The sequence below is a fragment of the Akebia trifoliata genome, chromosome 6 (genome assembly GCF_017979445.1).
Source record: "Akebia trifoliata isolate Shusen 1 chromosome 6, ASM1797944v1, whole genome shotgun sequence".
Lineage (NCBI taxonomy): Eukaryota > Viridiplantae > Streptophyta > Magnoliopsida > Ranunculales > Lardizabalaceae > Akebia > Akebia trifoliata.
Window position 1 is genome coordinate 3,021,229 of NC_141380.1, and position 13,562 is coordinate 3,034,790.

The following is a 13,562-nucleotide window of genomic DNA, read 5'->3' on the forward strand; positions in this document are numbered from 1 at the left end:
AACAAACTCGTTGTTAAAAATATCAAGCGTATTTGACTTTAACATTACATGTCATCTTGCTAGTAATTTATCAGCAAGATTGCTGATTTATAAAAGTCACTTCAAAATTATTTGCGATTTCGCTAGAAATTTATTAGTGAGATCGGTAATTATAAAAGTGACGAACTCACTGAAAAACTTGTTTTAGGAATAAAAATAAATAGTGTATCGGAAACAAAATTTATTTTTTTCAAAAAAATAAAAATAAGTCAATGATTAAGAATAAATAAAAGTTGGGGTGCCAATAGATTTATTTTAATTGTTTAGATTTCTATTTATTAATAAGCGTGTTCCGAACCCTAAGAAGCAATGAATACCTTGGGACTAATAGGATTTTTGGAGGGGGCAGTGCGAATAGACTCATCCGAAGAGTAGGAAAAAAATCTTTTTATTCGATTGAAGATTTTAGAATCCTAATTTTAAATAATTGCTAAAGCTAAAGTTGTTTGTTTGAAAGTGTTATAATACTTTGTAATGTTGAGGTAAAATAACTCTTTGAATGACTTATATGATGTCAAGGTGATAACTTGATCCAAGTTTTTAAGTGTTTGAATGGTGTGTTTTAAGTAATAATCGGGTGTGATAATTAATTTAAGAAACTGAAGTGTGATTAGTAAAAGTTCAGGAGCCAACAACAGCTCTATATATTTGCCATTACAATATATCCTATCTTCTGTTCCCTCTTTGGCTTCGTTGGTGAGAGTGAGAGAGAGAGAGAGAGAGAGATGGGAGGGGGAACAGTGATGAGGAGTGCAGCAGCGAAGGTAGCTGGTTTGGGGTTCATTGGAAATTACAGAGGAATTCCATCTTCGGTTCCTTTAGCAGAGCGTGTGTTGACAGCTAGGAATTCTGCCATACCTTTCCCTTATGCGACCGTCTTCCCTTCCCCATCTAACCAAAATCAAATCATAAATAATTCTACGCTCTTGATTTCTTCTTCAATTCCCAGACCATCTTGTGAAATCAACGACTGGGAATTCATCGAAGATGAACAACAACAGAATATCATCGATTTCATGGATCGGACGCCTAGACTTGCTTTTGGTGCCGTTCCGAATCTCGAGGAAGCTAAGGAGGCCATTTCTGATCTTAAAGATGCTTTGCAAAAGTTTGTTTCTCTCCCAAACCATTTTTCTTTTTCGTGTACTTTTAAGTTTCACGATTTCTGTTTTTTTTTTCTTTCGTGTTGATCTCTTTGCAAACATGTATGGTAACACGAATCACTGGGCTTTCGATAATTAATTCGAACAAATTAGGGTTTTATTAGATTTTTTTTTGTCGATGAATTTTGGATACAAAAATTCGACTTCGTTGACCCTGCGATTTAGGGGTGGCAATCTCACGAAGTTAGTGGGTTTGGGTCATAATAGTGTCAACCCATTTAACAGATTAGTAAATGGGTCGGGTCTGGGTTTTGGGCATCAACCTGTTTAACCCGATTTGACAGGTTTAGTTATGTAATTTTAAATATATCAACAATTATTTAAAAAAATTAAATTACTTATTTTTTTCTAGAATTTCCTAAAACTTTTTTCCTAATACAATTTGTTTTCAAATTCTATAAAATATAAAAGTTGTTTTAAGATATTTTTAAAGTAATAAATGGTTTAGTTTTAGTGTGGGAATTTTTTTTTTTCTTAGTAAGTTATTTATTTATATTTATAATTTTTTACTCTATATATTTTTTTCATTGAAATCTAAAGGTATGTAGTGTTTGATTCCTAGTATGGACAACGTGACCTTTCGGAAGATTTAAGATCTTACTTAGTAAGGCTAATATGTGTCATGTGATAATGAAATACACTTAGCTTAGCCAATAATAATATTAAAAAACATTTTCCTTACTAAGTAAAGAAAATTTACTGACCACATCTCCTTATTGCATTCAAAAAGAAAAAAATTCAAAAGTTAATTTTCACCATTGAACTTAATTTACGGTTGTGTGACATTATTTTTAGTAATGGTATTCTTTTATTTTTGTGATGGAAATGGAACTTATTTTTCATTTTATTAAATATGATATATGGGTTGGGTGAGGTATACCTATTTATAAATGGGTTGGGTATGGGTTTAGGTTTTTCACACGATTATTAAATGGGTTGGATTTGGGTTTAATAAATTCTCATAATACCTTAACCTCAACAAGACATGAACACAACATGACCTGACCCAATGCCACCCCTACACTCCAATGATCACCTCAATACAAATTTTGACGGTTTTGTTAATGTGTGCTCTAAAGGCATACGTTTAGGTGCAATAAATACACTTTGGAAATTGGAATGTGAGGGTATTTTGATAAAAAATAATTTTTTCGGGCATTTTTGGTACAAAAATCCAATTTCCAAAGTGTATTTATTACACTTTAACGCGTGCCAATTTCCAAAGGACATAATTTCCATGGTGATCACGGGTCGGTATTTGGCTATGGAGTTGCTTATTTATGTCGTCTTTTGCTCATTACATGGGGTGATCACTGTTTTGAACTTTTTCTAGAACGATGGATGTCGATTTTCTTGAGGTATGACTGATTACTAAAGTTCTTGGACATGGGAACTTTTCATGTTCGTACAGAGTTTATTGTTCAATTGATCAAGAAATTTACTCTTTCATAAAGTTTGTCTTGTTTGAGGGTTGGATGGAGGGGTGTGTGGGATAAAGTAAGTCCTGTCTTGATGTGAATTTACTAAGACTTGAGTTCTTGAAACTGATAACTCTCTCAATCCTAATCCACTTCATAGCTTTAGGAAGATAAATGGATGCGACAAGACATTGAAAGATGGAAGTGCAAAATGCACTATTTTAAAACATTGTAGCTTTGGGTTAACTTTTCGTATTAACATTGTACAAACGGATTGCTTTTTGGCATTTATAATCGGCATGGTGGTGCAAACTTATCGTGTTGTTAGATTGGATGTAGATTTAACCTGACTCATATGTATAACATATGTAATACATAAAGAAATAAAAAATAAAAATTTAAGAAATTATCACTGAGTTTGTTGTGCAATTATTATCTTTTCAGGATGTATTTCTCCCATACTTCCGGTGCTGGAGGTGATGTTTCCTCTACAAACATTCAAAGATCTACCTCCCCTAGGCCTTCCGAAGTTTGTGTTGCTTCACATTCAGAACATGCTTTTCAGGCATTTTCAATGTTGCAAAACAGTCCTGAAGTTCAGGTGTGAACTTGACCTTTTATCAATGAATGTTTATTGGGAGTCTGTTGTTTGTGTTTCTAGGTGTATACTTTTTGTTATCTTAGATCAAAACAGAGGTTCAACAAATATATTTTTTTATTGAGAAATCTTTGAATGTGTACTTCGGTTACTACTTATACGAAGATAGAGGGGAATTAGTTCTTGATGTCATATGTATTCATGCAAATCTTCATTAACTATTCTTATAGGGGTTTTTTTTTGTCAAATTTTAATTATGAAGAATATTTGTTTGCAAATGCACAATTATCTCTCTCAATGACTTGTATCAACTTGATCCTATGAAGAAAAGTAAGAGAATTTGAGTTTTATCCATTAAATTCTCTTATTTTATTAGCTAAGTCTTTAAAGCCCGATACCCATTTAATCTCGTTGAGATATTTACTCTTGGTGATGCCATATCCTTCAAAAAAAAAAAAAATGAATGCCTCCCACAATGCTATAGGTTTATTTCCACTTGTCATTGATCCACCAACCCCAAAAATGCTGACTTACGTTCTCCTTTTATTTCAACTCCAATAGATGGACCTGAAATTTCTGACTAGCGACCATTAAAACTATGTTTGGCAGTCTATATCCATTGGTTCTATCTATCTTTTCTAGGCATTTTTAGATTGTGTTCACCGTAAGCTACTGTTTTCCGAATCCTCAATAATTTCGTAGTTATGCTGTCACTGTCTTGATGCTGACCTTTGTATGATCATCGTGACTTTAATGATAACCCATGACTTGCCAATTATAGAATTATGTTCTTCCTTTGGATGACGACAGAAGGATTGGCCCACATTTTGTATCCCTGATAATTTCCTTCAGTTTAATTGGAGTTGATGCGTACTCTGATTAAACCAAAGGGAAAACGAAAATTGTACATCATATCAATAAGACGAAATATTCTTTAGGCAATGTTGGCCCATCTAAAATGGGTGTAGGAGGGATGATGGTATTGAGATAGATGAGAGGAAAGACTCGGAAAGATGAAATAGAAGTGAGAACATCCCGATGAATTTAGTAGTAGCCTTATTAGAAGAGGGAAAAAAATTCAATTAAGATGGTTTTGGCTTGTCTAAGTAAGACCAATAATGCTGGTTGAAGGTTCTAAACAGAGAGAAGAAGGCTGAAAGCAACGTAAATTGTGAGTTGTTCTAAAATATCAAAGACTCGTGCCTTGACATAAGATTTAGATCTAGATAGAATTGAATGGAAAAGAATGATTCACTGATTACAAATGGCCAATGTGATTAATGTTCGCATCCTAATGATGTGGTTTTGCTCTCTTTGCAGGATGTTGTTGCCTCACTGACCTCTGATAAAAATGTCTGGGAAGCTGTGATGACGAACGAGAAGGTTATGGAGTTATATAAAAGTATGCTAGTTATAAACTCTTTTTCATATTTCTGTTCTTAAATACAAAGTCCACATGTCTGATTGCATTGTGGTTGTTCTACTTGTACCCCAGAAACGAACAAGAACATGGGCGGATCTACGTCAGGAGTTGAGGGTGAGAAAAGTCCAGAAAATAATCCCGATATTGGAGAACCATTTGGAAGCTCGGCCATGAGTTTGATGCAGACGATCAAGTTAAGAGTGTTGGCAATGGTGAAAAATCTATCAGAGTTGTTTCATTGCATCCATATAAATCCAATGGAGGGAAATAGTTATGGAAACAATATATGGAATAACCCGGCCACAGCAACTGTTCTCATGGTATTGGCAATGGCAACAATTATGGTGGTTATGGTGAAGCGGGTGTAGAGCTCAATCTGTGAATGCAATGTATACACAAACTTGTAACTTAAACGTTTTTGTTGAGACATGTTTGGTTTCCAATTCCAATGTCGCAGAAAAAATCATGTCTATACACACTAGTTCAAGTCACTCTCTCCCGAAGAAACCACTTCAACTCTTTCTCTCAAATATCAAATAAAGAGTGTAATATAATATTGAGAAGTTGAAGGGAAATATCCAAATACACTTTGTCTTTTTATTTTTATTTTAAATAATTCATATTTGTAGCAATGAAATATTGTTGTTCTTCCCCAAAGTGATATACGATTGATTTCAAATATCTCTAAGACCTCTCTAAGAAATCGTGTTATTATGTGTTCACAAAGAGAAGACAAGCATTTTGTTGTTCTAGAAGAGATCTGTTACGCCTGTATTTTCAAACTGATGACATGCATCTCGACCATGGTCTTATCTGAGAGATATTGAAAGTGATGTAAATGCTCTCATCTTTAACCTCTAGGAAACTCGTCATGATCAATTCATCGCCTTAAACCAACCCTTGATTTTTCTTCTCCAAAACATTGTCTTCAACCTTCCCAAATATCCTATCTTTTTCTTTGTGATTTGAAGGTTGCTTAGAAGGAGATAGCGAGTTGAGGTTTAAGTCTTGAGGACAAACAATTTTTACACTAAATGGAGGAACAGGGGTATCAACAATGGGTTGAGATGAATGTTAATAAATCACCCAAAAGGTAACATTAAATCCCTGTCGTCCCGTTCATCTTTCTCTGGGTATTTGTAATCTTCTAATGCTCATTCTTTTTCTTCTTTCAAGGAGAAGATATTTAGTGTATGTTTGTATTGTTATATGGTATTTCATTTATCATTCCATTAATTGGAGTCTTAGAAGGAGTTGGCGCGAAAATAAAAGTTCTCATTTTTTGTTCACACCATACTTCTGTGCAGAGCATCAGTTGAACCCTCAGTGGTCTACCTGATCTGTATTCTTGAAGTTCAAGCATTTTCTAATATCAAGAGTATCAAATCTAATGCTATTTACCAATAAACCTACAATTTGAACACGTAATAGGTTTCACTCCCATTTTGAAACTATAAAAGAACAAATAGTTCTGCCACAAATGCAAAATTTATACAATTTTGTTTTAAAAAAATAAAAATAAAAATCAGAGCCACAAAAAATAAAAAACTAAAACACGGGTCTTCCCTTCAAATTACTTTTGCGAAGTAAATTAAAATGTCTTCCATGATGAGTCCTACTCTTGCTGGGCCATAGTGTGAAGAATAGTGTTGCTATATTCTAGCTGGTGGAAGCATAGGCTTTCTATGGACTTTAAACAGCCCCTCAAACATTGTTTGAGAGAATTCAAGATGCGACCAAATTCTCTGATTTTGTGGGATAATGCAACATTGCTAATCCCTATTTGCTGCCATAATTGATTGTTGACATGATATCAAATGGTGAGTAATCTTCTGAAAGATCTGAAACAAATAAATAATAATATGAGAGAGAGAGAGAGAGAAACATGGGTGAGGAGGGGTGCAGTTTTTCCACTTCAACCACGTCAAGATAGCACTATATAAAGGGAAAAAAATATTAATGGAGAGAATTCTAAAATTTAGTGTGAAAGTTAATTTAGATTAGGATAATTATTCGGTTAGATTACAAGGAGAATAGTGAAACTGCATAGAGTGGAGAGCCCAGAAGCTTATAGAGGGAAACAAGGCAATGAATATCCGATGTGGAACTAAACTCAACATTAGTCTTATAATACTTTTAAGTGAACATCAATTTAGGGACAACCACATAAGTAGGAGAATAGTGAAAAAAAGGGAATGAAAGCAAGGAAATAAACTGAACTACAAACTGAGTACCTCAACGCATTCCAAATATTTCTTCAGGAGGGTCATAAACATTCCTATCTGGAAATATTTCCTCAAAATCTTGCTTGACTCTGTTTCTCAAGAGGGGATGAGGTAAGAGCCCCTTCAACAAAATCCTGAAAGGCAACTCCTCTGGTGGATCGGGAGACTTCTTCATATCCTCGTAAATGTTCATGGCATCTGCAGGTGATCCGTATCTCAAGAAACCTCGAATGACTTCGGCATACGTTTGAGAATCTGGGAAGAGATCATCTTTCCTCATACTTTCCCACACTCGCATTGCATCATCCATCTTTTTACATTTTGCTAATGCAACAATCAAATCCTTGTACATAAAAACATCTGGTATAAACCAGTCTTGCTTTTGAATTACTTCAAATATCTGAAAACCAACAATTTGTTCTCAGGTCACAATCCATTGTTCAATTAAAACTAATTCATGTAATATAGATAAACAAGGTATCGAAGAACAACAAAATAGACGGGAATCAAACGATATAGCTAAAGTTTCAGCTTCTACACACAATTAAGCCAGAAAACACCCCATTTGTCATAAAATACTTCAACGAAAGAGCACAAGCAGCATATTTTAATTGCATTTGTAAATTAGCACGACAAACAAATGGAAGATCAAGCAGAACAAACCAGAACTTGAACACTAGCTATACATGGTTCTTAAGCACAGTGACAAAGTCGCAGTTTGAGAATAATTTGACAAGAGAAAGCTTTGGAAAAAGTTGGGAAAACATGGGATAACTTAAAAAGTACAAATGATAAGAAAAAACAAAAATGATATGCGATTTTTTTTTTTTTTCAAAAACTTTGCGATGATTCAATTGACAACTATTTAAATCATGATTTAATTGAGACATTAAAAAAAAAAAAAAAAAAAACTCCAGATTTTTGTCACTATGTTCTCAAGTACACTACAGCAAATATTCCTTAATTTTGCGGATTTTCCTTACAGCCCGAAGGACGAATTACAATCAGGCAAAACTTGGTGCATTAAACTACAAATTGAAAAATCTGAAACGATTTAACAAAACACTAAATTATCCTTGAAAGTAAGAAAACTCGACAATTTATCGTACAAACCATTCAAGAAAACTAAAAATAGAACTTATTCATAAAAAAGCACCTTGAGAGCCAAAGTGACCTCTTCCTGCCTTTCAAGCTCAGTGAGGACAGCAATCATGTCCATCTTCAAGAGCCTTAATACATGCGTTTTGATAAATTTATTGAGCTTCTCTTCATCATCTTTGAACCTCTTAAGACCCAAAATTACAAAGAGAGCTTCTTTTCCAATCTGTTTCTTTCCTCTCCAAAGCGGTCCTCTCGGTCTACCATCATGGTAGCTTCTCAAATCAGAGATCTGTTTGTTCGAACCCGTTTCCCGAATCGATTTCTGCAGTCTCACAAGTACGGACGATTCGATGTGGGTTCCGACAAGGTCCCTCATGATCATAGATGCGAAAAATGGCATTTTTGATCTCCAAAAGGCCCGAATCGCCATTGAAACTCTGTTTATAATTAGGGCTAGGCAGAGAAGAGAGAGAGGGCTTAAGGGTTTTGGAGTTTTTACTTCAGAGTTTGGGCTCTAAAGGCATTGTTGACTCACTGAACCAGAAAAAAATCAATTTGACTCGGCTGGTTCAAATCGGAGTCTGAGGATACTAATACACGCAAAGTTAGGGCGCGCAGTCTTGCATAAGGAAAAACATTGATAGAATACTCCTAGTAGTAACATACCTATCTTGCTCCATTTAATGGGGCATAAAGTCCTCCCACCATTTCCAATCAGAATAGAGCAGCTGGCAGCACCATTTCGTGGACTCACTAAAATCATACATGGGACCCACTAAAAAGCGATCAAGACGATCTTGATTCTTAAGAAGAAAAACTATTCGTGGATAGGTCCTTCGCATCAAGTATATGATGCACACCGTACACCCCTTTTGTTATATAAATTTATAGTATAAACGTGCCTCGTACTCTCGTTCGTTTCTCCCCTTTTTAAGCCCTTCGCTGTCTTTGTTTCGAAAAACCCTAATCCTCTCTGGTTCTCTTTGATCACCAACATGGTACCATCTCTCTCTGACTCTTCGTTTCTCTTTATCTCGCAATCTCTCTCTAATCCTCATTTGTTAATCAGTTATTCTCCAATCTTTGATCTTTAATTTATTATTATTGTTTCTGTTTGTTTGTTTGTTGGTTTGGTTAAGACGGCTGAAGCTGTGAACCCGAAGGCGTACCCACTCGCAGATTCTCAGCTCACTATAACCATTATGGACCTTATTCAACAAGCCGCCAACTACAAACAACTCAAAAAGGGTGCTAATGAAGGTTTTTTTTTCCCCTCTCAATCTCTACACTCCATTTCCTTTGTTTTCTGCTTTTAATGGGATTTTTTTTTAATGAATTCTTGATTTCAGCAACAAAGACTCTGAACAGGGGCATTTCGGAGTTCGTTGTAATGGCGGCAGACACGGAACCACTTGAAATCCTTCTCCATCTCCCACTCCTTGCCGAAGATAAGGTACCCTCTTTGAATTTCTTTTGAAGAAATTAGAAACGATATCTAAATAGTATTTGAAGGCTGAAGTGCGTCTAAAATTGATGTCTCTCTTGTATTATTATTATTATTATAATATATTTATTCTAGTTCAACAGATTTTCAATCCTTTTTAAGGTTTCAGAAGGTCCATTAGTTGGGTTGTTAGGCGTTTCTTATGAATGGGTATAGAGTTTGTTATTGCAATATATGTGTTTTTGGATTGAAACCTATGGTTTATATTTGATGAGCTGAAGGATTTTGGCAAGACCAACTTGGCCAGATCAAAATAATTAAAATTTATAAATTGTAGAATAGTAAGTCAAGTTAGTGTAACCAAATGTCGCCATACTCTCTACTTGTGCAATATGCACAAAATCATGGGGTACTTCCATGGAGGATTCAAAATCACTTGATAAATTCTTTCTTCACCTCCTTAGAAGAAAATTGATTCACCTCCTTAGAAGAAAATTGACCAACTCATCTGCTTCTTACCATATTTTCCATCACATCGAGTTGGATTTTTTTTTTTTTTTTTGGCTTATCGTGGTTATCCCCACTCTTCGGGTGAGATCGCCCGCACTGCCTCCTTTGAAGGTCCTACATGCAACTGTTTGAGTCGAGGGTCAATCTGACCCTGGAGGGTGGCCCCAAGGAATTCATTGCTTCATGGGGTTCCGAACACTTGACCTATCCTTCTTGAGGAGCTTATCAAGGCTTGGCTTGCCACTAAGCCAATCCCTTGGGGTTACATTGAGTTGGATATGGATGTATGGGGGGGATAGCGAGGATTTAAGTTGCTTAGTTCTTTAAAATCTTTGGAAAAATCCTTCTGTGATAGATTCTTTGTTTTTAAAAATATAATAGAAAAGAAGGCTTGTTAGGCCTTTGCCATTAAGTTGTGTTAGGGTTTCTTCTAACCCTGGTTTTTCTTCTATTTCATTGCTCAATCTCCCTGTTTCTAGTGGTTGATAAAAAAATCTGCCACTATTGCCGCCACAAAAAATTTACACTCTTAGTTGCACCCATAACTTCTTTTTTTTCACTCTTAGTTGTTCCCACAATTATTTTTCTACTCTTGGTTGCTTCCCACATGGGCAAAATCCTGGCTCCACCCTGGTAAGACCTATTATGTTGACAAGAAAATTGTTAGGATAACTAATTGTATGTTATTAAGTGATCAAATTGTAATGAAGAAGTATCCTTGTGATGTTTGGTATCTGTATTGAAATGATATTGTGCAGATATGGGTATGCCGAGTTTATGGAAGTATCTGGGTGTCATAGCTTTGTACGTATAAGCAATATAACACTGACGTCTAAGATCTGATGTTATATTTGCTACATAGAAAGTTTTGAGTGGAAAAAGGCAGAACTCACAATCTTGGTTAATTTTAATTAATATCATGCAAGCGAGGAAACAACAAACTTAAAAGAAATGCTGCAGTGTCACACCAGAATTCTTAGAATGTTGGAATCCAACACGTGAGCAACATGACAACAGTCAATACATTGATCTTAAGGGCTATATGATCAGACAACCCCTTGTCTTATAATTCATATAAAATATATAAAGTCTTAAATATTGATGATCATTTTGTCTCTCTTTTGTCTATTATGGTGCCTCGTTACCAAATAACTGTTTCTCATTGTGGCAGAATGTGCCCTATGTGTTTGTTCCTTCGAAGCAAGCCCTTGGCCGTGCATGTGGAGTCACAAGACCAGTTATTGCTTGTTCTGTGACAAGCAACGAGGGAAGCCAGCTGAAATCCCAAATACAGCAACTCAAGGTAAATTGCTATCTAATTTCACAAAGATATACCCCATTTCTTCATTTTTTGAACTGTACGTTTATATCCCAAGTTTTTTTTTTTTCTTGTGAAATGCAGGATGCTATTGAGAAACTCTTGATCTGAAAAATACATAAACCTTTTTGGCGTGATGGGTCTCTAATGTTTTAGAACTTGATTTCTAGAGGCTTTGATGAGGTTGTTGTGTTACTAGAGAAGTGGGTTTTTTTCTTTCTTTCCTTCCCCTCTTCTTAGCATTCGTATCCTTGTGCAGTGAAGAAGGTCAAAATACCATAGACCTGAAGCATTGCGAGAAATTACTATTATTTGCGAAGACTACTTTTACCGGTATTTATTTTGACTCAATGGCAGACTTGTTGGATGCTATTAAGATTTGAGTGAGTGATGAGATGTTTCTCATAACTACGTTTGAGTTGTTTAGACTTTTGATGAATCAATCTTACAATATGGTTGAAAATTGAAAGTCACTGTTAATGTATGCAAGATAGCAATTTTTTTAACTAGTATTTTTTGTTAAGAGAGCTTCTATTGCCACACCAACTTTGACTTAGAGCACCCCCAATTCCGATGACACCAATGCATTATAAACATCTTGCAGTGCTCTTGAGTAAAATTTGGTGTGGCAATAGATTCTCTTTTTGTTAATGCAGGAGTGGTTGCATGGCTTGAATGGATATCTAGTTTTCTTGGGATATGGTCCAATTATGACCTGAATTTTGTGGGTTTGTATCCTCAAATTTAGAAGAATTGATACCCAAACGATAGTAAAATGTAAATGATATTTTAGATCTTCTCTTGAAGATCAAGATTTTCTTTGCGGAGAAAAGTACTAGGTTTAGATTATATTATCCTCTAATTACTTAGAATATTTTTTTTCCCATATCATTATTTATATGAAATACTACTATGTTTCTTCAAGTATCATATAACAATCAGTAGAGTTTTCAAAAAATACTACTATGTTTCTTCTAATATCATAGTTTACACATGGTTGCATTGCAAGCCACACCAACTACATTACAAATATTTGCTCCCCCTATGTCACTCAACCCAACAACTACTCCATGCGTAGCATTAGAATGCTTTTGTTCCATTCCGTGAAGAGGTTCACCCATGGCGTACATCCATCCTCAGTTATGGCTATTCTTCAGTCACTGAGCTGAGATCTTAATCGCCTTAGTAAGAACATCTGGGTTATTAGACCCAAAAATTCTTAGGAAGGGGAATCGTGCAAGCATTGGAGAGCTTGCAAAGGCCGACACAACAACAGCCTTGTTGGTCTTGTCAAAGTTAGCTTGGTAAGGGAAGATGAACATGTCACTCTTCTGCAACACATTCTTGTAAATCTTCCCATTGCTATCTGTAGATCCAACTGTCAAGGCACCATTGACTACAAAGAAGATTTCTGCTCCTCTTGGGAGGGTGTGGGGTATGTTAACAGCTCCGGCTTGGAACTCGAGCAACTCAAGGGACACTCCCATGCCGTTGAGAGCTGGGAAGTCCTTTACTGAGACGGTTTTATGGCCTCAGCCAGTGGTGGAAGCAGGTGCACCACCTTGTAAGCCGGGGTAAGTGAAGAACGCTCCATCGAGCTTGCTTTCGTCGACGCATCAGGGACGGCAAAGTCAAAGATTAATTTGGGTTGATGGCATGGGTTTGTGCTATGAAGAGTAGTGCCAGTGCAGTTATGATCAGTTGATGGAGAGTCTAACCTTGTCCATGCAATTCGTGTATCTTGATTTTGTTTTAATGCAGAGTCTTCTCACTATAGATTTAGCATTTTCAAACTTATGACATCCCCCTTAACTGCATTCCCTTGTTAGACAAATATAAAATAACTAAAATCTCGCCTTCTTTAATCTCCTGTGAAAAATCCTTGATTTGTTTAAATAAAAAAAATACTTCAACTTTTTTGGTTTTTGGTGACAAGTGATTTTAGACCTAGGTAGATCACCAAATCTTTCTCTCAAAGATTTGGGATCACCTAAACAAATCATGTTCTTCACTTCACTATGTCCTAAAAAAACCTACTCTTTTGTTATTGAAAATGATTTTATATCTACTTTTCTTTTCTGCATCCACATTCTTTAAGGTCTTCTTCTCGTTTTTTAAGACCTTAAACTTTAGATATTTATAAAGTTCTACGGTAGATGACTTTTCCAAATAAATTGAGAGTAGAAAACTGAACTTTTTCGGAAGGAAAAAAAAAAGACTTCTTAGGGTCAAATCAATTCGAGAACTCTCAAACCACGTGAGAGAATGAAAATTCTAAAATCATACCTTCAATATTTAAAAAAATATTTATTGCTAGTTTTGG

The 13,562-nt window shown here is 35.4% G+C and overlaps 4 protein-coding genes across 5 annotated transcripts; 2 read left to right on the plus strand and 2 right to left on the minus strand.

The window, feature by feature from the left end:
• Window positions 1-714: 714 nt before the first annotated feature.
• LOC147399617 (uncharacterized) lies at window positions 715-5,261 on the plus strand. The gene is made up of 4 exons (XM_086445055.1): window positions 715-1,147; window positions 3,065-3,221; window positions 4,539-4,620; window positions 4,714-5,261. Exons 1-4 carry the CDS (start codon window positions 765-767, stop codon window positions 5,007-5,009), a joined length of 918 nt encoding a protein of 305 aa, XP_086301181.1. The 5' UTR covers window positions 715-764; the 3' UTR covers window positions 5,010-5,261.
• An 823-nt stretch (window positions 5,262-6,084) lies between these two features.
• On the minus strand, window positions 6,085-8,479 carry LOC147399618 (protein THYLAKOID ASSEMBLY 8-like, chloroplastic). 2 transcript variants are annotated; one of them, XM_086445057.1, is made up of 3 exons: window positions 8,023-8,479; window positions 6,876-7,266; window positions 6,085-6,427 (listed from the first exon to the last, which is right to left on the minus strand). In XM_086445057.1, exons 1-2 carry the CDS (start codon window positions 8,395-8,397, stop codon window positions 6,877-6,879), a joined length of 765 nt encoding a protein of 254 aa, XP_086301183.1. In that variant the 5' UTR covers window positions 8,398-8,479; the 3' UTR covers window positions 6,085-6,427; window position 6,876. The 2 variants fall into 2 exon arrangements, with proteins under 2 accessions (XP_086301183.1, XP_086301182.1); XM_086445056.1 differs by having other exon boundaries at window positions 6,085-6,482.
• Window positions 8,480-8,816: 337 nt separating this feature from the next.
• Window positions 8,817-11,748, plus strand: LOC147399619 (uncharacterized). The gene is made up of 5 exons (XM_086445058.1): window positions 8,817-8,965; window positions 9,107-9,227; window positions 9,317-9,420; window positions 11,093-11,224; window positions 11,324-11,748. Exons 1-5 carry the CDS (start codon window positions 8,963-8,965, stop codon window positions 11,348-11,350), a joined length of 387 nt encoding a protein of 128 aa, XP_086301184.1. The 5' UTR covers window positions 8,817-8,962; the 3' UTR covers window positions 11,351-11,748.
• A 648-nt stretch (window positions 11,749-12,396) lies between these two features.
• Window positions 12,397-12,726, minus strand: LOC147399620 (oxalate oxidase 2-like). Its single transcript, XM_086446541.1, has one exon. The coding sequence runs from the start codon at window positions 12,724-12,726 to the stop codon at window positions 12,397-12,399; it is 330 nt and encodes a 109-aa protein (XP_086302667.1).
• Window positions 12,727-13,562: the final 836 nt, after the last annotated feature.